This window comes from Heteronotia binoei, chromosome 9 (genome assembly GCF_032191835.1).
Source record: "Heteronotia binoei isolate CCM8104 ecotype False Entrance Well chromosome 9, APGP_CSIRO_Hbin_v1, whole genome shotgun sequence".
NCBI classification, from domain to species: Eukaryota; Metazoa; Chordata; class Lepidosauria; order Squamata; family Gekkonidae; genus Heteronotia; species Heteronotia binoei.
Genome location: NC_083231.1, coordinates 8,372,163 through 8,398,711, shown reverse-complemented (window position 1 = coordinate 8,398,711; position 26,549 = coordinate 8,372,163). Strand labels below are relative to the sequence as shown.

General features: G+C 46.3%; 1 protein-coding gene across 2 annotated transcripts in view; it reads left to right on the top strand.

Annotated features, from left to right (window-relative positions):
- Nucleotides 1-26,549, top strand: part of TBC1D19 (TBC1 domain family member 19) — a 152,411-nt gene that overhangs the window by 34,707 nt on the left and 91,155 nt on the right. For both annotated transcript variants that reach the window (XM_060246200.1, XM_060246199.1), the window contains exons 3-10: nt 69-114; nt 3,180-3,255; nt 6,968-7,042; nt 7,222-7,285; nt 9,206-9,252; nt 18,232-18,342; nt 19,756-19,828; nt 23,515-23,553. In XM_060246200.1, coding sequence (XP_060102183.1) covers nt 69-114; nt 3,180-3,255; nt 6,968-7,042; nt 7,222-7,285; nt 9,206-9,252; nt 18,232-18,342; nt 19,756-19,828; nt 23,515-23,553 — 531 coding nt within the window. The remainder of the gene's footprint in view (nt 1-68; nt 115-3,179; nt 3,256-6,967; nt 7,043-7,221; nt 7,286-9,205; nt 9,253-18,231; nt 18,343-19,755; nt 19,829-23,514; nt 23,554-26,549) is intronic.

Sequence of the window (26,549 nt, the reverse complement as noted above, 5' to 3'; positions counted from 1 at the left end):
CAAGTGCACTTAGGCATTGTTATAACATGAGTTCTGACTTTTATTTTTGTAATCTTTTGTTTTGCCAGGATGGGAAAAGAAGCTGCAGAATGCTGTTTATAGTGAACTCAGTGTGTGAGTTTATTTTATTTCTTGGCTGTGTTTTTTTTTTTTCTGTGACAGATTAAACGTTGCTTGTCTTCATACATGCACGCAGTAGTGGTAATATCACTCGATGTTTACTTCAAAGAAGGCCAGCCTCATACTTTTGCAATCAGCAGCACCCTGTAGATTTCTCTTGCCTGTAGAGGAGAAGAGCACATAAGAGAAAGCATAACGAAGGCCTGCTGCCTTCTCGTTTTTCACCTCCTCGAAAACGGAGAGTTTCCGCAGTGGACAAAAGACTGGTCTTTGATTTGAGTTTGGGTGAAGCCTTGCTGTAAATCCTCCTGACGCAGCCAATCCTCCTGGAGCTTACAAGAGCAGACCCTGTACGAAGAGCCCTGGAAGCTCTTGGAGGATTGGCTGCATCAGGGAGATGCGGCCTAGTATGCAAAGGACTTCCTGCGACAAAAAAAGCCCTGTGGCCCAGGGTTCGACAACACAATCAAAGGCAAAGTCAGAAGGCTGTCCAGGCTTAGGTTACGTCATCTAAAGGCTGAGTCAAAAGCAGCCCAAGGGTAGGGGAACAAGAATGGATACAAAGCAGGTCAGACAACTGTTGGGTATCAGCAAGGCTGCGGACACGTCCCCTGCAGCCTTATGTCGGGAGCTTCTCTACAGGTGCCGCTGGTTACCATGTTAGGCTCCCTCCTACAAGTTGTCATGACCTGTGGAGACATGAAGCTGCTTTCTACCGGATCAGAGCACTGGTCCACCAGAGTCGGTATTGTCTACTCAGACTGGCAGCAGCTCTCTGGGATGCTCAGGTCGAAGTCTTCCACATCACTTACTGCCGGATCCTTTTAACTGGAGGTGCTGGCGATTGAACCTAGAGCCTTCCGCATGTGAAGCAAGTGCTCTACCACTGAGCCACGGCTGCTCCTTAACATTCCCTATTTGGCAATGGATTTAGAGCTGATGTCCTTCATTCACGCATGCCTCTTCTTCACAGCAGAAATGTTTTAAAATAAGCAGACGGCGTTAAGAAACCTCAGTCCTATTGGTCCTCTGCAAATCTGTGCACACAGAATCCACCCCTTAAGTGCTAAGTCTCAAGAAGTTCAATGAATATAAGATTCTTTGGGTGGAATAGGTCTGGATAAGGAGGAGATGTTGAGAGCTAAGCGTGAGGAGAGAGGGCAAGCAGTACAAGTGTCAGTGAAACTTTTTGAGCAGAGTGCTCCAGAAATCGTGAGATTTTTATGAGTGTATCTTTGCAGAAATGTAAGCGAATACAAGAATATATATGCTATATAGTGTTAGATAAAACAATGTAAATGGTTATTGTTAATGTTTATTTCTAGCCTTCCAATTAAGTACAGCAGAAAAGTTGTCCAAATATAAGTAACTAACCAGTTAAACTGGAGATAGTTCACCTTACAGTGGTTTCATTATTATCTATATAACTAAAACTAACCTGAAAAGCTATTATATTGAAATGAAATCTTCATCTGGGTAGCTGGTAATAAATATTAAGGCCCGTAAAAATTAGCATGTATATAGAAAACCTCAGGGCTTTTTTTATAGCAGGAACTCCTTCGCATATTAAGCCACATACCCCTGATGTAGCCAATCCTCCAAGAGCTTACAGGGCTCTTAGTACAGAGCCTACTCTTGGAGGATTGGCTATATCAGGGGATGTGGCCCAATATGCAAAGGAGTTCCTGCTACAAAAAAAGCCCTGGAAAACCATAATTTAAACAGAGTCTTACTGGCTTAAATCAAATACATCCTGTCTCTGAAGCAGGCAAATGACCGGATGCTAGAATGTCACACCAGTTAGTAATGTTCAGGGTGCCACAGCATGATCTCAAAGATGTCTGTGACTTGATGCTCAGGCCTGAATCCAGCATAGCAGCAGCACAGTGTTTTAGTATTAGGTTTTGAAGGTTTCAACCACCTCCACCTCCCGCTTTTGTGTAATGAGCAAATACAGATGTGAGGGAAATGAGGTGAGTTCCGAGTCATGAAAGCTGATGCTGGCGTGCAGCTTAAGGTGTGCTGGAGTCCTCCTGCGTCATTTTGCTATAACGGACTCACATGGCTTGGGATTATTGTTCATTTTCAGATAGGCAATGCAGGAGGTAGGATCCCAACAGCCACATATGTATTGGCGGCTTTTCTGGCTTTCCCTTCCTGCCCTCACAAAGGCGCTCTGCAAAGCGACTTTCAGTAAAGCACTACATCTTGTGCTTAGGGGTAAAAACAGAGTTGGGAATCCCTGCGCATACCGTGACGATGTGTGGTGTTCTCTTAACCCAGCCACTGCATATGATACTTCCATATCTCATGGTTACTTTAGTGCAGGGGTGGCCAAACTGTGGCTCTTTCGCACATATCGTGTGGCTCTCGAAGGCCCCACTGTTCTGTCTGCCGGCTTGGAGAAGGCCTTTGTCTCTTTAAATCACTTCTCCGAGCCAAACCAGCTGCAGACTTGGACAACGCATTTCAAAGTTGCTTTCTGTCCACCTCTCCCTCCATTTGCCTGCCTTCCTGCTCTCAAACATCTGGCAGTCATGTCTTGCAGCTCTTCCTTTAAGCAAGTTTGGCCACCCCTGCCTTAGTGCAAAGTGCTATCAAGTCTCAATTTCCTTAAAGCAAGAGGTGTGCAGAGGTGGTTGGCCGTTGCCTGCCTCTGCTTGCCAACCTCGATCTTCCTCGGTGGTCTCTCATCCAAATGCTAACCAGATCACATGAAACTGAGCTAGCCCGGCCGTCCAGGTCAGGGCTGTGGTTACCTTACCCAGTATCATTGCTTATGTGAGTATATATATAAAAACCTGGAATGATGTGTTATAAGGGGATATGGAGTTGTCTGTAATGGACAGCACTGCTTAATTAGTCTAATAAATTCATTTTCGGCCTCTTTGGTGCAGAGATAAGCACAGGATTTGATGGGTTCATGTGGACATTTTCCATTGATTGGATTTTTTCCCCCCTGCTCGCTATCTGATTGCATTATCTCTGAAAATAATTACAGTAATGAGTAGCTCTTTGATCAGGCTTTGTGATCTCTCTCTTTCTCTCTCTCTCTCAAGGTTCCCTTCCCCGTGCCATCCATCAGCACCTCCTGAGCACATAAAGGAATCTTTGGCTTACATGAGGAAAGCCCAGGTTGGCTGTGATTACATTTGACTGTGTGTTATTACACCGTTGTTGGCGGGAAGATCCACCTAAGTTTGAGGGTAGATCCACCACACTATTTGTGCAGTTTTAGTTAGGTGTTTTGTCTTCCTGTAGCCTTTTCTAGCCCGATTGTGAATTGCTTAAACGCTTGAGTCTATGGCCAGAGATATAAAAGGCCTTAACCATCAATTGGGAATCCCCGCGTGCCTTCCTCCGTTACTCTGTGGTTAATGTACATTACCACCATTCACAAGAGGATATCTTTCTCGTCTTTAATGTCCTTGTAACCCCTCCAGCTAGTATAGGGAGAAGAGACTCCCGCTGAGGCTTGCCCTGGTTGCTGGCCTGTAATGCTCTGAGATTAGAAGAAATTGAAATGTTTGAAAAGCTTTTCCCAAGGTCATTCTGCTCGGTGGCGAGTGGCAAATTCCTTGCTGGCCCCCTCCATTATTAGTTTCAGCCAGTGCTGCCATTCATCATTAAAGCAGTTAATCCTTTCCTCTTTGCAATTCCCACATTTGCTCGTTTTTTTTCTTCAGAGCTGTTTTTGGCCTTGCGCTCCCTCATCCTCAGGACCGAAAGACAAGGTGTACCTTTGCCCCTCAGAGAAAATAAAAGGGCCACACCAGTCACAAAGAGATTAAAACAATAAGGCCGAGACTGACAGCGCAAAATGAAGATCTGTTTCACGACTTGGTTAAAATCCCTCTGCGCTTCGTCAGCAGGCTTCTTCCGGGGAGTCGGTTGGTTTTGCCGCGCTCCTACGAGAAGTGCGCAGGGCTGTGCTGCTTCTGGCAACTGCAACCCGCGCGCATCCTTTAGGGCGACAGTCCTCCCTCCGTGACTTTTGCAGAGAGCCACGGTTGTCGCTGGCGAAGCAGCTGCATGACTCTGGACACCACCCCAACAACCCCCTCCCCCAATCAATGCTCCCTCTAAGCTGTGGAGTTCCTGTGAGCAAAAATTCCACTTTGTGAGCTCCTGGCATTACAGTTGTGAGCAAGCCATTTGGCTACGGCATGAATTTGTGTACTCTGGGGCCAGCCTTCGTGAGGGAAGACAAAAATGTGTGAGCTAAGCGCTCAAAAATTGTGAGCTAACTCACACTAACTCAGCTTAGAGGGAACACTGCCCCTAATATAACTGTGAATATTAAGCTGTGAGTGCGGCCAGATACATTTTTACTTCAGCAGAATGAAATCCCGCTAGCTTAATGGTTGGATGCCTTTTACTTCTGGGTTGGAGATGCAAAGTCAGACCCCCAGAAACTGAAATTAGAAGTGGAGGAGACGCAAAGGGGGGCTTGAGACGCAAAGCCAGTATCTCAACTTCAGAGCAGCAGTAGCCCAGCTTCCCCCCTCTGTCCTTTTGAAAGGCATGCAGGAGGATACTTTATAGGTGACCATCTGTAGTTGTGAGCCTTGCAGATTTCTGCTGCTGGACTAGAACTGGGGGAGGAAAGGCGGGGGAGGGCTGCCTGATCCAGGGTGAACAGAGCCACGTGGTGGGGTGGGGGAGGCTGAAAGGGGGTCATCTGGAAACAGTGCTTAGTTTTTTAAACTAGTTCTTAAACCCTTTAAGGCAGCGTTTAGTTTAAAGTTTAAAACCCCTTCTCTAGCATCGTGCTGCAGCAATGGCCCAATCCCTCCATTCTATCCTATGGGTCCATAGGATAGAATGGAGTCCATTTTATCCTATGGGCTCATAGGATAGAATGGAGAGCATATGAAGCTGCCTTCTACTGAATCAGACCCTGGGTCCATCAAAGTCAGTCTTGTCTACTCCGTCTGGCAGCGGCTCTCCAGGGTCTCAAGCTGAGGTTTTTCACACCAATTTGCCTGGACCCTTTTCAGTTGGAGATGCCGGGGATTGAACCTGGGACCTTCTGCTTCCCAAGCAGATGCTCTACCATTGAGCCACCGTCCCTCCCCAAAGAGTTTTGAACATATGAAGCTGCCTTCTACTGAATCAGACCCTCGGTCCATCAAGAGGAAGAAGATATTGGATTTATATCCCGCCCTCCACTCTGAGTCTCAGAGCGGCTCACAATCTCCTTTCCCTTCCTCTCCCACAACAGACACCCTGTGAGGTGGATGGGGCTGAGAGGACTCTCACAGCAGCTTTCAAGGACAACCTCTGCCAGAGCTATGGCTGACCCAAGGCCATTCCAGCAGGTGCAAGCGGAGGAGTGGGGAATCAAACCCAGTTGTCCCAGATAAGAGTCCGCACACTTAACCACTACACCAAACTGGCTCTCCAAAGTCAGTATTATCTACTCAGACTGGCAGCGGCTCTCCAGGGTCTCAAGCTGAGGTTTTTCACACCAATTTGCCTGAACCCTTTTCAGTTGGAGATGCCGGGGACTGAACCTGGGACCTTCTGCTTCCCAAGCAGATGCTCTACCACTGAGCCACCGTCCCTCCCCTGGCCGCAGTAACCCTAGAGAAGGAGGGGGGGCACAAGTAGTTAGGCTTGCCTAGGGCACCATAGGGTCGAGGGCCAGCTCTGATCGCATCCCAGAACAGATCTTGTGGATGTAGAAAGAGAGAGCATGAATCATCTTCTTTTGCCCATGGTATGCTCTGTACATAGCAAAAGGGATGGGTCCAGTCCGGAGCAATTTAGTAGCTTTTGATAGAACTAAGATTGTATCATTTTTATAAAAGGATGAGGATCCAAGGATTAATTTCTCCATGGCAAAAGCCTTCTTGGGAGTTGATTACCCGGAAGGAAAAGATGAACTTTTTGTGACGAGTTAAGAAATTTTATAGGGTTAACCTCAAATTTAGAAAGAAAGCAGAATTTAAAATATGTAGCGGTAGAAAAAGGCAAGAATCCAGTAGCAATGTAAAAATTAACAGTATTTGTGCCAAACGTTTGTGAGTCACTGTTCACTTCTTCAGATACTCACAAAAATTCATCCCCTGCCACAAACATTCTTAGTCCTTAAGGTTCTACTGGACTTTGGCCCCTTTCTTCTGGTACAGATAGACAATACAGCTATCGATATTAAAATCTATACTACTACTACTACTACTAATAATAATTTAGTGACTTGAGACCTTAGGTCAGATGAATCAACCATAAAAGGAAAGGAAGGGAGTGGGGATTTGAACCTGTGTCTCTGAGATCCTAGTTCAGTACTCGAATCGGTACACCAGACTGGAATGAAATGCCTCTGTGTGAGAGTGAGAAGCAGGAAAACAAGTACAGACAGATGGGAAAGGGTTAAGCAACTACCCTATCCCCCCCCCCCCCAAAAAAAAATCAGGCGTCTGTTCCAGATTTCAGCCTTCCACATCTCCTTTTGAAGGTGGGGGTTGAGATAAATGTATATCTTGAGTGGTTGCCTAAGCCTTGTGCAATGGAGAGAGGCATCCCTGCCAGCCGGGTGCGATTCTTCCTAATCCAGATAAATGGCTCTGCGCCTTCTTCAAATGACTCTTTCGAGTTGCGCGGCTTGCTGGTAGAATTGGGCAGAAGATAATTCGACACACTAACGATGCGCAACAAGCCCTTTGTGTTTCCCAGGAGAAGAGTTGGGTAATGACTTCTCAGCTGGTGAGGTGCTTGCTTGGCAAAATGTGGCTGAATCAATCCCCTCGTCTTCTTTTTTTTAAAGATTCAGCCCCCGATTATACAAGGTTTTAGATCCTAAGGGAAAGATGGAAAGGTTGTAAGTTTATGTCATCTGTTGCAGGGAAACTGGGAAAAACGCATTCTGAAGAGTCTAAATAGTATGTGCACAGAACTTGGCATCCCATTAGCACAGAAGGTAGGTTAATGGACTCTCTGGTGAATGTAATATCTAATCAAGACTAACCATATTTTAAACTGGGGGACTTCTTAAAAAGACATATAGAGCATGTCACTCAACACTACCAGGTAGAGTCTGATATGCCTGAATCTTTGATTGGTTTGCTGAACCCTGCACCTTCCTTTTATGGTTCTCAGAGATCCGTAAATGAGCAGAAGGAACTTCTCAATAAATGGAATGAAATGGGAACGGATGAGCCAGGTATGCGCATTTTTGCTTCATGAAATATAACATTGTATCAGTGTTTATAGCAATCCACTGTATCTCTGGGTAAGCACATAGCAGGTTATAATTTGAAGTTTAATCCCAGCAAGATAGAATCATAGAGTTGGACGGGATCTCCAGGGTCATCTAGTCCAACCCCCTGCACAGTGCAGGAAACTCACAAACGCCTCCCCCCTAAATTCACAGGATCTTCATTGTTGTCAGATGGCCATCTAGCCTCTGTTTAGAAACCTCCAAGGAAGGAGAGACCTTCCTAGATGAATGTCTACTGGTTGGGTAGAAGGACTAACCCAGACATTGAGTGTCTCCAGTTCTAGATGGGGCTGTACTCCCCCCCAAAGAAGCTCGTTCAAAGCTTGGAGAGTCCATTGGGATAGGGTTTGTAGAATCTTTCGGGCTCAAGTGCCGTGTTCTACTGGAGAAAGTTTTTCTTCCAGACGTTTCATTCTCGGCTACGGAGAACATCCTCAGTGGCGTTCTCCGTAGCCGAGAACAAAACGTCTGGAAGAAAAACTTTCTCCAGTAGAACACGGCACTTGAGCCCGAAAGATTCTACAAACCCTAATGATGTTACCAGCCGTGAAAACCTGAAATCTTTGATCCGTTGGGATAAATCGGCGGTAGAAGTCGCCAGGGCTGCCTTTTACAAACTTTGGCTGGTGAGTCAGCTTTCCCCGGCAAAAAAGGATTTTGCTACTATAGGTGCATGTCCTGGTAACATCCAATTAAATTACTGCTGCCCTGGAAGAATATCCAGAAATCACAATAGCTGCAGAATGCTGTGGCAAGAATACTGACTGGATTGAGAGGTGTGGACTGTATCATTCTATTGCTGGATCCAAGGCCCCGCGTGTGCCCTCTCGAGTTTACTGTTCTCCTGTCATGGAATATATAAACTACATTAGCAGCATGCAAACTACATTATACCACATTAGTGGCATCCATGGGACTTATGGAGAGACATAGGCAGGACTTGTTTCCAAGGAGATGGCGACTGAAAATGGATAGGAAAATAACCAGCAAGGAGGGAGGTTTGTGGGCATATACTGTTGCTGGTATTCCAGCTTTAGAAAAGCGACCCTTGGTTAACTCATGGCTTGTATAATTAGACATTGTTGGTTTGAAAATGTCCCTTATTTTCCTCCTCTCTCCAAACATTACTTTTTTCTTGATAGAATAGCATCCTCCATTTTAAACCAGTAAATAAGAAACACATTATGACATATGTTCTGGCCTGAAATATAAGTCTTCAACTTATAGGCCTCTTATGCTTTAAGTAGTTATAATAATTACGTTGTGCTTTCACTAGATGCTCTCTGTGATTTCCGTGTGCATTGGCTCATAGAGATACGGTTGTGCAAAGGGGAGAGAGGATTTTTAATCTTTGCTAGTCAGAAATGTTTGCATAGTGTAGTTTGTGTTAAGCTTGCACCTTCCAGTTTTTGGAATATGTAACAATTGGATTATGTTGCTACCTAATGGAGTTGGTAGCAATTGGATCATGTATTTAGAAACTCTGGATATTAAAGGTGCCGTCCTAAGCAGAGTAATTGTGTAAGCTCATCAAATTCAATGGGCTTAGAGGAGTGTAACTCTGGTTTTGTGCAAATATATATTTTTCTCCATCTGGGGCAAACACTGGTGCAGTTGTGACTGAAGATTTTAGGGATGCAGTCTAGTGCCGTGGGGAATTACAGGATGAGATGAACTAAAGTATTGTCTTAGCATCAGATTTTGTGCTACAAAATGGTTGAGAATCCTCTTTCTGCAGACTGGCTGGATAAATATGATGACTTGTAATTACAGCCAGTAGAATGGGCAGATGGAGTCGTGCGAGCGGGAAACAAGCTGTTAATATTTTTAATTAAATAACGGTATATCTCTTGTTGATTTCAGACCTAAGCCTTTTCCGGCCTGTTTATGCACCTAAAGATTTTCTCGAGGTAATTTTTGAACGCCTAGTTAGATTTTCAGTTGCATGCTTTAAAAGGTAGGTGATATATCTATATCTGTCTATATCTATATCAAATAAGAAAAGAAACATCGAATAGAAAATATAAAAAGAAGAAATCCATATAATAATATTTGTAATTACAATTCCATCAAAGGAGAAAAGAAAGCAGGGAAAAAAGATATTTCAAACATATGCCAATTATCAATAGACAGACTCCCCCCCTCCCTCTCTCCCCCCTCCTTCTCTCCCCTCCCCCTCCCTCCCGGGCTCCAACCATTGGAGTGGCTCCCAAGCCAATGTGGGTTGTGCCCCAATAACTACTAGTCCCCCAACATATTTCAGACATGAACAGGATCTCAAATGGAGGATGGAAAAGGGAGGGAATGACCATCTTCTTCTCTGGGCTGATATGGCAATGGGGTATACTTTGGCCCCATGTTTTGGCCATTCTTAACCTGAATTCCTTCTGATTGTGCCATTCCCATAAGCACCCAGGCATGGGAAAGGCTCGCGGCAACCCAAGCACCAGTGACTTCTTGGGGGGGGGGGGGCTGTATTTCCCAGCTAACCTGGTGCGGTGGGCTCTGCAGCTCGCCTGCCCGCCCAGCCCAAAATCTCTTCCCCCTCTGCAACTTCTCCCCACCCCCAGGATGAGAATAGGAGATGGGTGTGGCAGATTTGGGTATTCTGCAAAAGTTTCTGCCCTGTCTGCCTCTGCACCCATCTTTTCCAGTCAAGCTGCTGGGAAACAATAGAGAGGAAGGTGTATATGGAAGGGAGATGCACCAAAAGGGGCTACAGAACCAGTATAGCAGGACAGTACGGAAGCGATGCAGCTTGGTGCTCACGAGGGAGGGAGGAGCAGCCATTTTCTCTCCACTTCCTTCTACCGAGGGCCTGATTCTCATTGAGAGAGGAAGTTTGTGTCTGGACTGTACTAGTCACCCTTAAGAACAATTGAAAGTTCTTAAGTAAAAGGCAAAAGATTTATGCGATCTGAAGAGAAACCAGAGTATGTTCTTTAAGCAAAAATGTTCCCTGGATCAAAGAAACGAGATCTTAGGTCGAAGGCTAGGCAGGAACCCTCCTCGCTGGTTTCTCTGTGCAATGAAGGGATAGGAGGTTATGTGAGCTCCTGTTTGCAGACTGAAGCAGTTCAATGCCAGCATGGCATTATTGCTTCAGTTTGAGCTAGTCTGGTTTCAGAAAGGTTGCTGTAGAGCGGGGCGGGGGGTGGGATTTGTAGAAAAAGCCCAGCAGGAACTCATTTGCTTATTAGGCCACACCCCCAACACCAAGCCAGCCGGATCGGTGTTCCTGTGCCTTCCTGCTGAAAAAAAGCCCCGCTGTAGATTTGTTCCCTGCAGATCGAAGAGCCAAAAGACACAGAGATGCAGACCTGATAAAGCTAGTACTGTATCTAAACCGCAGAAAGGTTAGAGCAGAAGTACATCTGCCTCTATAAAACCAATGCAGAGGCAACTGGGTTAGGCTTGTGAGGCCTCTTTCTAGCCCAGCAAGAAGTGCTGTGGTGTTGCTGCTTTCTGGCTAGAAAGAATTCAGCTGGCTTCCTCCCCGCATTCAAATGGGAAAGGGAACGGATGCACTTCTGCAGTGCATTCGACGACTGGAGACAAACTGCTGAGTGTCTTGCCACAGCCATTTGAAACAAGCCGAGAGAGGCTGATTGAGTGTTGCCGTTCCCTGCGTGAAGGCTTTGGACCAGTTTCATCTGCAGCCCGCGAGCGCCAAGGGTCTCATTCCCTGCCTGGCCAACATTATGACCAATTTGAATTGGGCTTCCTGAGCCTATAACTCCCAGGCAAGGCAGTTAGCGCTCCTCTGCCTGGCTACAGCAACGGCGCTGGGGGGAGCGTGGGAACACTTCAGCACTGCGCCGTAGTCCCTCTCAGCCTTGCCGCTGAGGATGAGCAGACTCCCTCTCCTTTGTCATGATTTAAGATTTGTCTTTTGCGTCTTCACTTCCATGTTTCGCTCCAGTGATCTGTGATTAAATTCCACGACACACAAAAGCAGCAGAACCCAAAGCATAAGGCCGGAATGCTCCCTGTTTTTCCAGTGTCTGCGGTTCCTCCAGAGACTGGGAGCTTGTTTTTAAAAATTGCATAGGGGTGTACATCTGTGATCCCATGAAAAGCACACCCATCCGATGGACCGTAAAGAGAAAACGAAGCCGGAAGTCCCTTGTGTTTTGCCTCGTGTGTTTTGTTTGATTGCCATCAAGTCACAGCTGACTTACGGTGACCCCAAGAGACATTTGTGTAGGGACCCTGGTATTCCGCGGTGGTCTCCCGTCCAGATACTAACCGGCGCCAACTCTGTTGGGCTAGACTGGGATTTTATACCAATATATATTTTTAAAGAACTGAAATGTTCTGGCATCCTGCGAAGCCCCCAGGGCCAGGGACTGCATCTCTTCTTGGAGATGCCATCTTCTTCCCTGGGTACCAAAGACGACACACCAGAAACACATCAGTGGCATTTTAATGCCTTCGCTCATTTACGGGGGCAACTCCTTACAGTTCTGAGCGCGGCACCCTTTCTGCAGGATTAAGCCAAAGGGAAGCCGGTCTGCCCGGGTCTGGCGAGAAAAGTTCCTTTCGGCTTACTGCTGGGCCAGGAATGTCTCCTTCTGAGTTAGTGTCTGGGAGACTTGATACATCCCGGTCCGTGAAAACTCCAAGCCTACCTGTCTAGCTACAGCTGCTTCCCAGCTTCTAGCCAGTTGCCCCCTTCTTCTGCAGTGGGGGCCTTTTGTCCCTCTTCTCTTGGCCACCCTTAGTTCCTGCTTCCTTGCTTCCATTCCCAAGCAGGACTTTTCTCTTGAGGAGGCTTTTACCCCAGAGTAGGCCTTTGCTCCATAGGCTAATGCTGGTTGGCCTTCCTCCTGCCTGCTCCTTCTGTGCCCTTGCAGACCCAGTGAGGGACTCTTTGGCATTCCACAGTCCATAGAGTTATAGAAGAAGAGGGAGGAACAGTGGCTCAGTGGTAGAGCGTCTGCTTGATAAGCAGAAGGTCCCAGGTTCAATCCCCGGCATCTCCAACTAAAAAGGGTCCAGGCAAGTAGGCGTAAAAAACCTCCGCTTGAGACCCCAGAGATGCTGCCAGTCTGAGTAGACAAGACTGACTTTGATGGACCGAGGGGGTCTGATTCAGTAGAAGGCAGCTTCATATGATGATGATGATGATGACGATGGATTTATATCCCGCCCTTCGCTTTAAATCTCAGAGCAGGCACAATCTCCTTTACTCCCCCCCCCCCACACACAACATACACCCTGTGAGGTGGGTGGGGCTGAGAGAGCTCTCCCAGAAGCTACCCTTTCAAGGACAGCTGTGTGAGAGCGACGGCTGACCCAAGGCTATTCCAGCAGCTGCAAGTGGAGGAGTGGGGAATCAAACCCAGTTCTCCCAGATCAAAGTCTGTGCACTTAACCACTACACCAAACTGGCTCTCTTAAAGCATTTATGCCCCCCATTTTTCCTTTTGACTCAAGGTGGCTTACAAAAAACAGTGAAAGTATTAAAAATGGAATCTAACAGAATAAAAGCGCCCCCCCTCCATGTGGAGTTCTGGCCAGACTGTTGGAACGACCTTGAACTCATTGCAGATAAGCTCATTGCAGGTGCACCTTCAGTGGAAAGGTCAGGAATACTGGCAAACGTTATCTCACCAAGAAGCAATTTTATCCATGGATCTGCTATGCTTCCAACTACTGCCCTACTGAGCAAAATTGTACCAGTCCGCAGAACTGATCAAGGGCTTTGGACCGTGGAAGTCAGGGTGGTCTCCCATTTTTTAAGAACAGCGCTGTGTCTGCGCACGCCTTAAATGAGTTTGCCTTGGAGAAAGCAAGCAAAGACAGCATTTGGAGCAGTGTTTACAGAGGTAAATCTGCTGGGCCGGGTATAAGAAATTTCCCTAGGTAGATGAATCATTTCCAGGTTTAAAATTGCAGATGCCAGTATTTTTGGTTGACGCTGCCATGGCTTAATCTGCATACGTTAATGCCAATTATGCTGTGTACATGCAAATGCAGCTAGATACTTGGCTTTATAAAACCCAGCTCTTAAACTTTAAATGTTCCTGGGTTTTCTCACTTGTACTGATGGCTTGAATGAGAATGCAACAGTAACATTTATCTGCAATTAAAACTAATTAAATCTGTCTCAATTTAGCCTTATGAAGGCACTTGGCATAAGCAAACCGTGTATTTGTTGCGTCTCTTGTGTTTGTTGTTGTTAGTTTTCCCCCATCGCTTGTCATTCCTTGAATATTAACTATTTAATATTTTGCCTGCTTGCCTTCAGTACATAGCCTCATAGAAATTAAGGGGGATGCTTCCTGGATATTCTAAAGGGCTTACATGAAAGGCAAAGGATTTGCAACGGACTCTTCCTATTGCTATGGCGTTGTTCTTACAGGGTATAAGACTCAGATATAATGTGAGAGTCCAGCTCCCCAGAATCATAGAACCGTATCCGAGTGATCGGTGGTGGTTTGATAAAGAAACCTTGGTGAAAATGAGCTCTGGGGGTCTGTGTATCAGACGACCATGCTGTTAGTTTAGACGGCAGATACTTATTAAGGGACAGAGTCTCTTGAGTGAAGGAATTTGATTTTTCTGCAGTGCCGGCACCACTAAACTAATGATTGCCTTCATATCGTAGAGCTATGGTGCTCTCCACTTGGAATGCTGGGGACAATTCTAGCGGCTGTGTCTCAAAAAGCATATTGCAGAGTTGGAAAAAAATTCAGAAGAGGGAAACCGAGAGGACCAAGGGGTTGGAGCGACTTTCCTATGAGGAAAGGCTGAAGAATCTGGGACTTTTCAGTTTAGGAAAAAAGCGACAAGGTGGGGAGTATGATTATAGGTTTACAAAGTTATGGATGGGATGGAGAAAGCCAAAGCATTTCTCCCTCTGGAATACTAGAACTTGGAGACCCCTGCTAAAGTTGATTGGCAAAAGGTTCAGGATGGATAAGAACATAAGAGAAGCCATGTTGGATCAGGCCAGTGGCCCATCTAGTCCAACACTCTGTGTCACACAGCGGCCAAAAAACCCAAGTGTGATCAGGAGGTTCACCAGTGGGGTCAGGACACTAGAAGCCCACCCACTGTGCCCCACCCCCAAGCACCAAGAATACAGAGCATCACTACCCCAGACAGAGTTTTGGAGGAAAACAGGCCCAGAGAGGGTTGGGGCCTGGGAAGAGAATATATAAAGGCCAAGCCCAGGAATTGGGTGTTCTTTTCCTAGAAGGCAGAGCTGAGGAAGGCTGCTGCAAGGAAGAGATCCTTGCCCTTAGAGGAAGGGTGAGTAGGCCCAGGTCTGACTGAGACAGTAGGGACTGTATAGAAATATGCGTTAGGGCATTTGCTTATTTTCCCTTCACCCCTTTACTCTTCAGTGCACCTTGTTTGTTTATATTGCACGGAACTTCCCTCTTAAAATAAAACCTTTTTGTTGTTCACTCTATGTGGTCCTCACGCCTATTTTGCCTAAGCTACAGGAGGCCTGAAGGGCTTAGGAGGGCACTCTGGGCCTTCTCAAGGGGAGCCCTTAACCCAGAGTGGTGGCAGCACTTGGTAAGACCCCCCCCCCTGAATCGTGACACTTCTTTATCTTCCTCCCCCATAACAGACACCCTTTGAGGTGGGTGGGGCTGAGAGAGCTCTCCTGGAAGCTGCCCTTTCAAGGACAACCTCTGCCAGAGCTATGGCCGACCCAAGGCCATTCCAGCAGCTACGAGCGGAGGAGTGGGGAATCAAACCCGGTTCTCCCAGATAAGAGTCTGCACACTTAACCATTACAACAAACTGGGTCTCGCCATACTTGGTGTGCAGAGCCGTATCTCTTCCTCTTGCTTTTGGATTCTCTGCTGGGCCCTCTGCTTTTGCTAAGGGTGGATTGCTTTGACTTCCACACTACAAATGTACCAAAAAATATTGTGCAAATCACACTATTAAATACCTTGTACAAATTATATTATATTGTGTAGAAACATACAAAAATTACCATACATTCAAAACATTTTAGCAACACAAAGTCTCAAATGTATTATTTCAGGGAGGACCCCACAAAGTCTCTTATTTTCACAAAGAAAGTACTACGACTCAAAAACAAAGTTCCAAAGGAGTCCCTCTGTTGCTTGTTGGCTTCCAAAGGAAAAATGCTTGCCTTCATGCAACCACCGGTTTTTAATTGTGTTCCGCTGCTCCTGCAGCTTCCTCAAGCCGTCAATTGAGAAGTTGAAATGGGCGTATGAGAGGAACTTGGCTGGGAATTTCAGTTGGCTTATAAGGAATTTTGTTGAAAGACAGGTGGAGGAGGTATCTCCCCCCTCCTTTCCGGAATGGGAAGTGAGAGGGGTGCAAAGCTTCCTCCATCCATCTTTTAACAAAATGTGCAGGCTGGGAGAAGCCGGTAGGACTCTGTTTTAGTTCTGGGGTGGGGAGGGAGGCAAACTAGGCAGTTGTCTTGGGCACCGGGGGGGGGGGGAGCCCAATTTGGCACCCCCAGCCTCCCGGTGCCCTAGGCAACTGCCTAGTTTGGCGAGCCGACCCTTCCTGGAAGATCAGTGCTTCCCCACTGGGCCTGCTGCCTGATCTCTCTTGGTGTGGGGGCCAATCCCTCAGATTCTTCCTCTTCTTAGGAAGTGGCAGCTGGCAGGCCGATGACTGAAGGCATTAACCGTTGTTTAAATATTCAGACGTTGTGGCAAGGGATTGTTTATGAAAACTAGGAAGTGTTGGAAGGATCCTGCCAGTGAGAAGGGGAAGGGAGTGGAGCTGGAGAGAAGGGAACATGCGGGTCTGTGAGGGTGCTTCTTATCCTCAAATAATGGTTCTGCATTCCCCTTGAGCTGAGGTTTGTCATCGTGAATGCTGGATTCTCCCGCCAGGTTTTTCTCCAAGATAGAAAGACTTCCTTCAACAGAGAGACTTTTCTTCATCAGAGGAAGTCTGAGAGCCAGTTTGGTGTAGTGGTAAAATGTGCGGACTCTTATTTGGGAGAACCAGGTTTGATCCTCCACATGCACCTGCCGATGTGACCTTGAGTCAGTCACAAGTTCTCGCAGAGCTGTTCTTCTCAAGAGCACTTTCTGTCAGTGCTCCAGGGCTTTTTTTTTTTAGCAGAAACGCACAGGAACGCAGTTCCGGCTGGCTTGGCATCAGGGTGTGTGGCCTAATATGCAAATGAGTTCTCGCTGGGCTGTTTCTACAAAAAAACCCTGTGTGAAACAATGGTGATGTCGGGGGTGTGGCCTAATATGCAAATAAGTTCCTGCTTGGCTTTTTATACCAAAAAAGCCCTGTAGAGCTCTCTTTCAGCTCCACCTACCTCACAGGGTGTCTGTTGTGGGGAGGGGAACGGAAAGGAGGTTTTAAGCCCCTCTGAGACTCCTTCGGGTAGTGAAGGGGGGCAGGTTATAAATCCTATCTCTTCTCTTCTTCCTTTAGAAAATGTCATTCTTCATGTGTCTGAAGAAGTGTGCATGTACATGATAGCTTTTACCCACGATAAAATGTTGTTGGCTTTAAAGATGTTGTGGAGAAACGCCATCTTGGTTAATGTTGGTGCTTGGTTGGAGGGGAACATGAAACTACTAGGCAGGCTGTGTGGCCTAGCCTTCCCTTCACTCCCCCCCTCCCTTCCGGAGTTAAACCATCAACTCTAGGGGGGAAAGCCTCCTAGAGGGGCAGGAAGTTCTTTAGCCTTCCCCTCATTCCCTCCTCCCTTCTGGAGATAAACCAGCAACTCTAGGAGGAAAGCCTCCTAGAGGGGCAGGAAGTTCTTTTGGTTTTTTTATTTGAATTAGGCGGGAAAAGGCCAGTTTGCAGCTGGCCCTCCAAGAGAGAGGTTGTGAGTCTGTGGGCTCCTGACTGTGGGAGAGGCCTACTCAAGAGGAGGAGGACTCCAGGCAGTCAGACCGAGTAAGTAATTCACAAGGTAGACCACGTTTACACCAGGGATGAGAGGATGCGTTTAAATCCACCTTTTATTTGCCCTTCTTGTTGCTGATCAGGTGCTGTGCTAAACTGTTACATGTAACTGTTTTTGTTTTTATTTTTCTTTCTTTTCTTATCAAACATTTTTTTTTTACTGTTTTGAATGCTGGCAGTCAAACTCTGTACCACATAGATCCCCAACCGCTTTAGACCACGCTGCTTTATGAAGGGGGCCCCGGGGAAGGGGGAAGGCATGCAGTTGGATAAGGTGCCAATCCTCCAGGGGTTCCCCGAAGAAGTGCTGTGGACTCTGTGATACCCAAGTACAGGGTGGCAGAGGACCTTGAGGCCTGGCCTCAGAGCTGGAGAGGGGGATTGGGAGTCCTGTTCCTCTCAATCTGAACCCCTAGACTGAGCAGGTGGTGGCAGCGAGCCCAAGTGGCCGGAGGAGAAATAGCTCCCTCCAGGAGTTGGCGACTCAATAGGGAGTTGACGGGACCGGGTCTGAAGGCAGAATCGGGCCGGTTCCGTCACAGGTGTCAATAATAATAATAATAATAATAATATTAGTAATAATAATAATAATATTAGTAATAGTATGGCAGTGTGTGTAGTATAGCCAGAAGAGCCTAAGAGTGTCTGGCAGCCAGAAGTCCTAGTCTCTTAGTGTTATGAACCACTAGGTGGCGAGCTAGGCTTGTTTTTAAAGGCAAGAGATGTTCAGAGGTGGTTTCCCATTGCCTGCCTCTGCATCACGCCCCTGGTATTCCTGGCAGGTCACCCATCCAAATACTAGCCAAGGCTGACCCAGCTTCGCTTCCAAGACTGGGCAAGCCTGGGCTATCCAGGCCAGATTCAAACTTTGTTCTTCTTCACTGGGGGAAGAGAGCCACAGAGTGCACCTCCATGTTATGACTTGTATGAGGTTTATGCTCTTGGTCAATGTTTGATGCCTGCCTACAAAAGACTCAACCCGGCGTTCTCGTTTAAAGGTATTGATGAATCTCCGCAATCCAAACTATGAAACCAGCGAACAGACCAGTTTCAGAAACCACTTGGGATTAATTCAGGTTCCTCTGAAAGTGAAGGACAGACCTGAACTGGTAAGCGGCTTTATTCCTAAAGTTGTTTTCTTCTCTACAATGGAGAGGAAGGAAAGAAGGAAAGAAAGAAAGAAACTGTTTGTTATTAAGATTCTGAATTAGCTGCACTTTGCATTTTGCAAGATATTGAACAGTATGGTTGCTGCATATGAATTAGCCTCCTTTGAGGACTATTCTTCGGTTTTTTAGTCCACATCTGTAACATGTGGCTGGTAGGCAGCTCTTAATGATTTCTGGTTGCTAGACTGTGTACAAAATTCTGTTACTTCCTTATGCTTCTAGCTGAGATGGTGAGCTTGTAATGCTCTGCAGTGGGAGTGGAAGGGGGGAGGTTTCTCTTACTGCCCCACATTCAGTCTTCAGTTAAAGGGAGGGACGGTGGCTCAGTGATAGAGCATCTTCTTGGTCAGCAGAAGGTCCCAGATTCAATCCCCGGTGTTATGAATGGGAACTAAAGATTACCTGTGGACTATTGTGGGTATTCCAGCCTGGCTCATTGGAGCCATACAGACCAAGCTTGAGGAACTGGGAACAATGGGCAGTAGGATCCGGCCGGTTTGAATGACCCAATACTGTACTTGTGCGGGAACCCAGAATTGTAAATAGTTTGGGCCCCATTGGCCATTTCCGCAGTCTTGTAGCTTAACTGGTTCCTATGCTGGAATCAATAAAGAGCTGAGGGTTCACTACCATCTCGCCTCATCAATGCAAAGAACCCACTATATTATACCCGGCATCTCCAACTAAAAAGGGTCCAGGCAGATAGGCGTGAAAAACCTCAGTCTGGGTAGACAAGACTGACTTTGATGGACCGAGGGGGGGTCTGATTCAGTAGAAGGCAGTTTCATATATATGTTCAAAGGGTCACAGATGGTGGGGCCGGGGAAGACCTCTGGCAGACATCCTGGAGGTCAATCAAAGCACTAGGTGAACATATGAAGCTGCCTTATACTGAATCAGACCCTCGGTCCATCAAAGTCAGTCTTGTCTTCTCAGACTGGCAGCAGCTCTCCAGGGTCTCAAGCTGAGGCTTTTCACACCTATTTGCCTGGACCCTTTTTAGTTGGGAGATGCCGGAGATTGAAGCTGGGACCTTCTGCTTACCAAGCAGATGCTCTACCACTGAGCCACCATCACTCCCCTTTAGTGGCTCTCCAGGGTCTCAAGCTGAGGCTTTTCACACCCATTTGCCTGGACCCTTTAGTTGGAGATGCCAGGGATTGAGCCTGGGACCTTCTGCTTCCCAAGCAGATGCTCTACCACTGAGCCACCGTCCCTCCCCTATTGGTCTGTTGGTCCAGCAGTATAAAATAGCTTCCTATTTGGATACGATTCGGAGCAGTTTGTCTCCAATAAAAGATTTGCTTTTTTATTCTATGCCTGTTTCTTTTTTCTCTTTTTGTCTTTCTTAAGAAAGAGTATTTCAGTGAACTGGAGTTAAATACAGGTCAGCTGGATATTGATGACTCTGCCCAAGTCCCTCCAGGTAAGCGTGGCTTGTTTTACAATATAGGCGTTGTTCAATATAGCACGGTTAAGATTATTCTCTCAAAAATTCATGGAGGATTTTTTTTTTCCAGCTGTCAAGTCACAACTGACTTAGGGCTGCTTTGTAGGGTTTTCAAGACAAGAGACGCTAGGTCGGGGTGGCCAACCCTTCTTAACTTAAGAGCCACATAGAATAAACGTCAGATGTTTGAGAGCCGCAAGACAGACGGACGGAGGGATGGAAGGAAGACAAATAGATGAGGGAGGGAGGTGGAAAGAAAGCAACTTTAAATGCATTCTCCAAGCCACCAGCTGGCTTGGCTTGGAGAAGTGATTTAAAGAGACAAATGCCTTCTCTGAGCCAGCCAACAGAATGGTGGGGGCTTTGAGAGCCACACAATATGTCTGAAAGAGCCGCATGTGGTTCCCGAGCCACAGTTTGGCCACCTCTGCGCTAGGTGGTTTGTATTTGCCTGCCTCTGTGTCCCAACCCTGTTCCTTGGTGGTCTCTCATCCAACCAGGGCTTTTGTTTGTAGCAGGAGCTCCTTTGTATATTAGGTCATACAACCCCAAGGTAGCCAATCCTCTAAGAGCTTACAGGGCTCTTCGTACAGGGCCTACTGTAAGCTCCAGGAGGATTGGCTACCTCGGGGGGGGGGGGTGGCCTAATATGCAAAGGAGCTCCTGCTACAAAAAAAAGCCCCCCATCCAACTATTAGCCAGGGGCGATCCTGCTTTAGCTTCTGAGCCTGGGCTAACCAGGTAAGGGCTTATGAAAGCTGGGGCTGCCAAAACCAGATCTAAAGTGGGCTCTTGTGTCTTCATTTGTAGCAAAAGACTGTGCCAGAACCCCCTTTTGATCAAAAGCTGGCAAAACGCTTAAACATTCTTAATATTACAAGCCTGATTGAACACTATACATTTATTTGATACGTATTTGTTTATTTAAAACATTTCTATGCAGTCTTTCCACCTAGCTCATTAAACTGTGCAGGCATTTCAGACATTTCAGACATTGGGGAGGGACGGTGGCTCAGTGGTAGAGCATCTGCTTGGGAAGCAGAAGGCCCCAGGTTCAATCCCCGGCATCTCCAAAAAAGGGTCCAGGCAAATAGGTGTGAAAAACCTCAGCTTGAGACCCTGGAGAGACACTGCCAGTCTGAGTAGACAATACTGACTTTGATGGACCAAGGGTCTGATTCAGTATAAGGCAGCTTCATATGTTCATATGTTCATTAAAACGGTGCTTAGCATGTAGATATATACAAAATATTGAAAAAATTAAGTATATAAACACACAAACAGGAAGGCTAATAAAAGTTAGTGATGGAATGCCAGACGAACCCAAAACATTTACCCACTGGTGGAAAACAACAATAGAAGGCAATGTGAATCTCCCAGGGGACAGAATTCCAAAGTTGTGGTGCTATGACCAAGAAGGCCCTTTCCTGGCACACAGCAGGGGGGACTGGGGGAGCGGAGGGGAAAGGGAGTTGTGAATTTCCTGCATTGTGCAGGGGGCTGGACTAGATGACCCTTGAGGTCCCTTCCAGCTCTGTTTCAGTGATCCATATCTGGCTGTTCTGCTTCAGGGACCACGTTGAGGAAGCCACATGATGAAGTGCTCTTAGTTGCAAAGGAAATTTCCTGTGACTGAGAATCTAAGTTTTGGGAGCAAAAGGTATAGCATACATAGCCTTTAAGACAAGCTAGCTTTCTGTGCCTACTTACAATCTGAAGAGGTTCACCCTAAATGTACATTGATTGCCTCAGTCAGAATCAAGCATTATGCTTTATACAACAACTATGGCGTGTGTACATGACAGGCCGTCAATATTTTTAATAGAATTTGATATATTACACAATACAGTTGAGTATTCTTGATTATATATCGTATTCTGTATTGAATTCTGTACGGCTTGTGTTTTGCAGTATTTTGTACAGTGCTTGATTTTGTTCTATAAGAATGAAATATCATCTATTAATAAACACCCTCATAAAATACCACAGCTTTAAAAGTTATTGAAAAGTAGCTGGCTTGAATTTGTAATAGTAAGAAGTAATAGAAATACTGTTATGCTTTAGAGATGAATGATTTTATTATGGCATTGAAATTTCATTCTCCAGTACTGTCTTTTGAATGTGTGTGTTCTAAAAATCCTCCTGGGCTAAAACCAATAAAATGAATTTTAATAGGGAGAAATGTAAAGTTCTGCATTTAGGTAGGAAAAATCCAATGCATGGTTATAGGATGGGGGAGACTTGTCTTATCAGTAGTATGTGCAAAAAGGATCTAGGGGTCTTAGTGGATCATACACTGAACATGAGTCAACAGTGTGATGCGGTAGCTAAAAAGGCAAATGCAATTGTGGGCTGTATCAACAGAAGTATAGTGTCCAGATCACGTGACGTGATGGTATCGCTTTACTCTGCTCTGGTAAGACCTCGCCTGGAGTATTGTGTTCAGTTTTGGGCACCACATTTTCAGAAGGATATAGACAAGCTGGAATGGGTCCAGAGGAGGGCGACGAAGATGATGAGGGGTCTGGAGATCAAGTCCTATGAAGAAAGGTTGAAGGAGCTGGGGATGTTTAGCCTGGAGAGGAGGCAGCTGAGAGGTGATATGATCACCATCTTCAAGTACTTGAAGGGTTGTCATCTAGAGGATGGTGTGGAATTGTTTTCTGTGTCCCCGGAAGGTAGGGCCAGAACCAATGGGTTGAAATTAAATCAAAATAGTTTCCAGCTCAACATTAGGAAGAACTTCCTGACCGTTAGAATGATTCCTCAGTGGAACAGGCTTCCTCAGGAGGTGGTGGGCTCTCCTTCCTTGGAGGTTTTTAAACAGAGGCTAGATGGCCACCGGATAGCAATGAAGATCCTGTGAATTTAGGGGGAGGTGGTTTGTGAGTTTCCTGCAATATGCAGGGGGTTGGACTAGATGACCCTGGAGGTCCCTTCCAACTCTATGATTCTATGCTTTCTGATGGAATAGTCTAATTAAAATAATTAGTACAAAATTTCTTTATTTCTCTCTGCCTAGATTGTAGTTGGGACTCTTGACAGTCAATACATTTGCAGCTTGGAAGTGGATGCCCATCTAGCGATGGAAATAAGCATAGAGACATAAAAATTATTATTGCGTAAACTTAATAAAGTTGCTGTTGTTCTGTTACCTTGGTCTTTTTACAATGAATGCAAATCATTATAAAACCATGGAAGGGCAACGCTACTTGAAAGTCCACTAGAGCTGTCCAGTTTTCATTGAAGGTTATTTGGAGTTAAGGCAAACGATGGGGATAGCTTTGAGGCAATGGAAGAGGAAAAAGAAGAGAGAAGTCAAGCTTGCTTTTTAGAAGTGGACGCACACAACTCCTTGCTGTGAATTGTGATTCAGGCTGCAGAGCAGGGGTTCAAAAAGCAATTTGGAGGGACACGTGGGTGCTATTTTTCTGAGATGAAAACTCTGAGAAATGTTTAAGTGCACACTGGAAGAATACGTTCTGTTCCATGTATGCTGCCATGTTTTCAAATAAAAAAGAATAAAGAAATAAAACTTGACAAGCCAACCTTGCTGTTACTAATTACACACAAAGTAGTAATTCGGATAGCTGAATCAAGTATTTACAAGTTAAAGAATCAAAGATTTTAAATGTGCATGTTATTTTTGCTTGCCGTTACAGAACTCTTTGAAAATGAACATGTACGTGTTGGCCAAAAAGGTAAGACTCGGATAAGGGCTGTAACAAATTGCGAGTGTTGAAGAATCGCTGTTGGTTTCCTTTATTTTGTTCAGACTTGCCAGCAGTTTCCCTATAAAGAACGGCGCAGCTGGCTCATTAAAAACAAAATGGGAAACATGCGCGCGCAGACACACGCTCACGCAGCTTCATGCCAAAGAGTTGGATTCTTGTTCTGAATGTCATTGAGAAATCACCAGAGTGCCTTCTCCCTTCCGTGCACAATGAACGCTTATTAGTCTTAATGGGGTTTATGCCCATGCATCGGGAGAGAACATCACCTTAATTCTGATGGGTGGTTAACTGTTGCTGCTGAACTGAATGAATGCTGCACCTCAGAGTCACCCCACAGGATGAGGTGTGGAGCCACCCTTTTCCAATACATTATTTTACCTGTTGAATTGAAAATTTTCCTGTCCCTGGTTAAAGAAAATAACATTCTCGTGGAACCGAAACAGGGGATTCTCTATTTCTGCATCTTCTTTCAGAGTGGGCAGCGAGTTCCTTATTGAATATTTGTTTCTTAATGCACAAAAAACCAGTTTGCATTCTCTTGCAATGGAGTGGCAAAGTACTAGCAACATTTCTACTTCATTTTTAAAGTTGTTTATTCTTTCATGTCTGAATTTATCCCTTCTGTTGTTCTTTATGATCCTCTCTTTTCCGCTTTCTTTAGCACCCTCTATGGGTGGCACCAATTACTCCTTTTTTTAAAAAAAGTAAAGGTAGTCCCCTGTGCAAGCACAAGTCGTTTCCAACTCTGGGTTGATGTCGCTTTCATGACATTTTCATAGCAGATTTTTTACGGGGTGGTTTGCCATTGCCTTCGCCAGTCATCTACACTTCCCCCCCAGCAAGCTGGATAGTCGTTTTTCCGACCTCAGAAGGATGGAAGGCTGAGTCAACCTTGGGCCAGCTACCTGAACCCAGCTTCCTCCGGGATCCAACTCAGGTCGTGAGCAGAGAGCTTGGACTGCAGTACTGCAGATTTACCACTCTGCGCCACGGGGCTCATCATTACTCCTTTACTCCCAAAGGAACACCTCATCTAATGTGAGGCCTCCGAGTTCCCAGTGAGCAGAAGCTGCATTGTGATCCCAGGCAGCTTTTAAACGAGGCATCTGTCACTCCTGAGCTATCATTGACCGGCTGCTAATTGGATAGCCTTAACATTCATGTCAGTGGCTCAGCCAGTGAGCACTGATTAGCTTGGCCTGCAGCCACTGCGCAGCCATGCCTGGTTTGCTTTGCACCTTGCCAGGAATCAACAAAATAGGCATCCGCGGTAATATGTCTGCTCCCGTTCCTGCTTGCTGCCTTTCTGTATCTGTCAGCTTGTGTTCCTTGAAGTATATTCTATGGCTTGAAATGTTTATTTACTATTAACCAATTCTTTAAATCTTTGCCTTACTAACACTAGTGCCATGATAGAATGTGAAGGGGGAAACGGGGAGGGGTGATTAAGGTGCCAAAGGCCAGCAAGGTCTTTGAAATGCAAACATTTGGCTGTTTCTCAGGCGCTTGCTAGAGGCGAGCAAGGCCACAGCAGGGGAGGAGAGACAGTCTGTGAATGGAGAAGATAAGAGGGATGTGAACTGGTTACTATCATCGGACAGACCCAGGTTTTATCATGGGAAATGATTCAAACCCCCTATGCTTTGATGTATGTCCATAAATGCCAATGCCTTTGCTTATTTCATTATCAGTATCAATGAACCTGCGTAGAGAGTAGCATTGTTGTAATCAATAAAATAGAAACTTAGTTTTATACAAAGACCAGTCTATTCCTTCTTGAAACTTCAATGCCCCTTCGCTGACAGTATCATAAACCTTTACTTGGTAGGGTGAGATTTTCTCCCCCTTCCCTTTTTTTTTTTTTGTGTGTGCCTCCATTAGGAGGTGGGAGAAAATTCAGCTAGGTGCCATCTGGAGTAGCAGACTGCAAGGTAACACCCCTCTCTTTATTCCATGGAGGCTTTCAACATTGATATCAGATGGGTTTGGCGTCCCTTGAGCCATCTGCCACATTTGTTTCACCTTCTGAAAGAAGGTGCTTCTGAAAGAAGGCCTGTGGTTGCCATATAGTCAGTATGGTTTCGATTTAGAACCAACAGGTTGAAATGAAATCAAGAGTTTCCCGCTCAACATTAGGAAGAACTTCCTGACCGTTAGCCTGGTTCCTCAGTGGAACAGGCTCCCTCAGGAGGTGGTGGGCTCTCCTTCCTTGGAGGTTTTTAAACAGAGGCTACATGGCCCTCTGACAGCAATGAGGATCCTGTGAATTTAGGGGGAGATAGAGCCCCATGGTGTAGAGTAGTAAAGCTGCAGTACTGCAGTCCGAGCTCTCTGCTCATGACCTGAGTTCAATCCCGGTGGAAGCCGGGTTTAGGTAGCCAGCTGGAGGTTGACTTTGCTTTCCATCCTTCTGAGGTCGGTCAAATGAGTACCCAGCTTGCTGGGGGGAAAGTGTAGATGACTGGGGAAGACAATGACAAACCACCCCGTAAAAAGTGTGCAGTGAAAATGTGATGCGACGTCACCCCAGAGTTGGAAACGACTGGTGCTTGCACAGGGGAGTACCTTTACCTCTGTTTGTGAGTCTCCTGCATTGTGCAGGGGCTTGGACTAGATCAGTGGTCCCCAACCTTTTTGGCCCCACAGACCTGCCCCAGGGCCGGCCTACCAACCATGGCCCCAGAGCCAGCAGGGTGGAGGCACCCAATTCAGCCTCCCCCCCCCTTGGCATTTCCTCCTTCACCCCTGCGCAGCTTTGCCGCCCCCCCCCCAGCAGCCTTGCCACCTCCTTCTCCCCCCATTTTCCTCCCCCGTTTCCTCCTCCCTCCTTCGCTGCCCCCTCCCCCGCACAGCCTCGCCTCCTCCTCCCCCCATTTTCACCATTTTAAGGCCGAGGGAGGGGCTGTGAAGGGCCTCCCAGGCCGAACCCCCCCCCCAATCAGCTGATGGGTGGAAAAACTTCC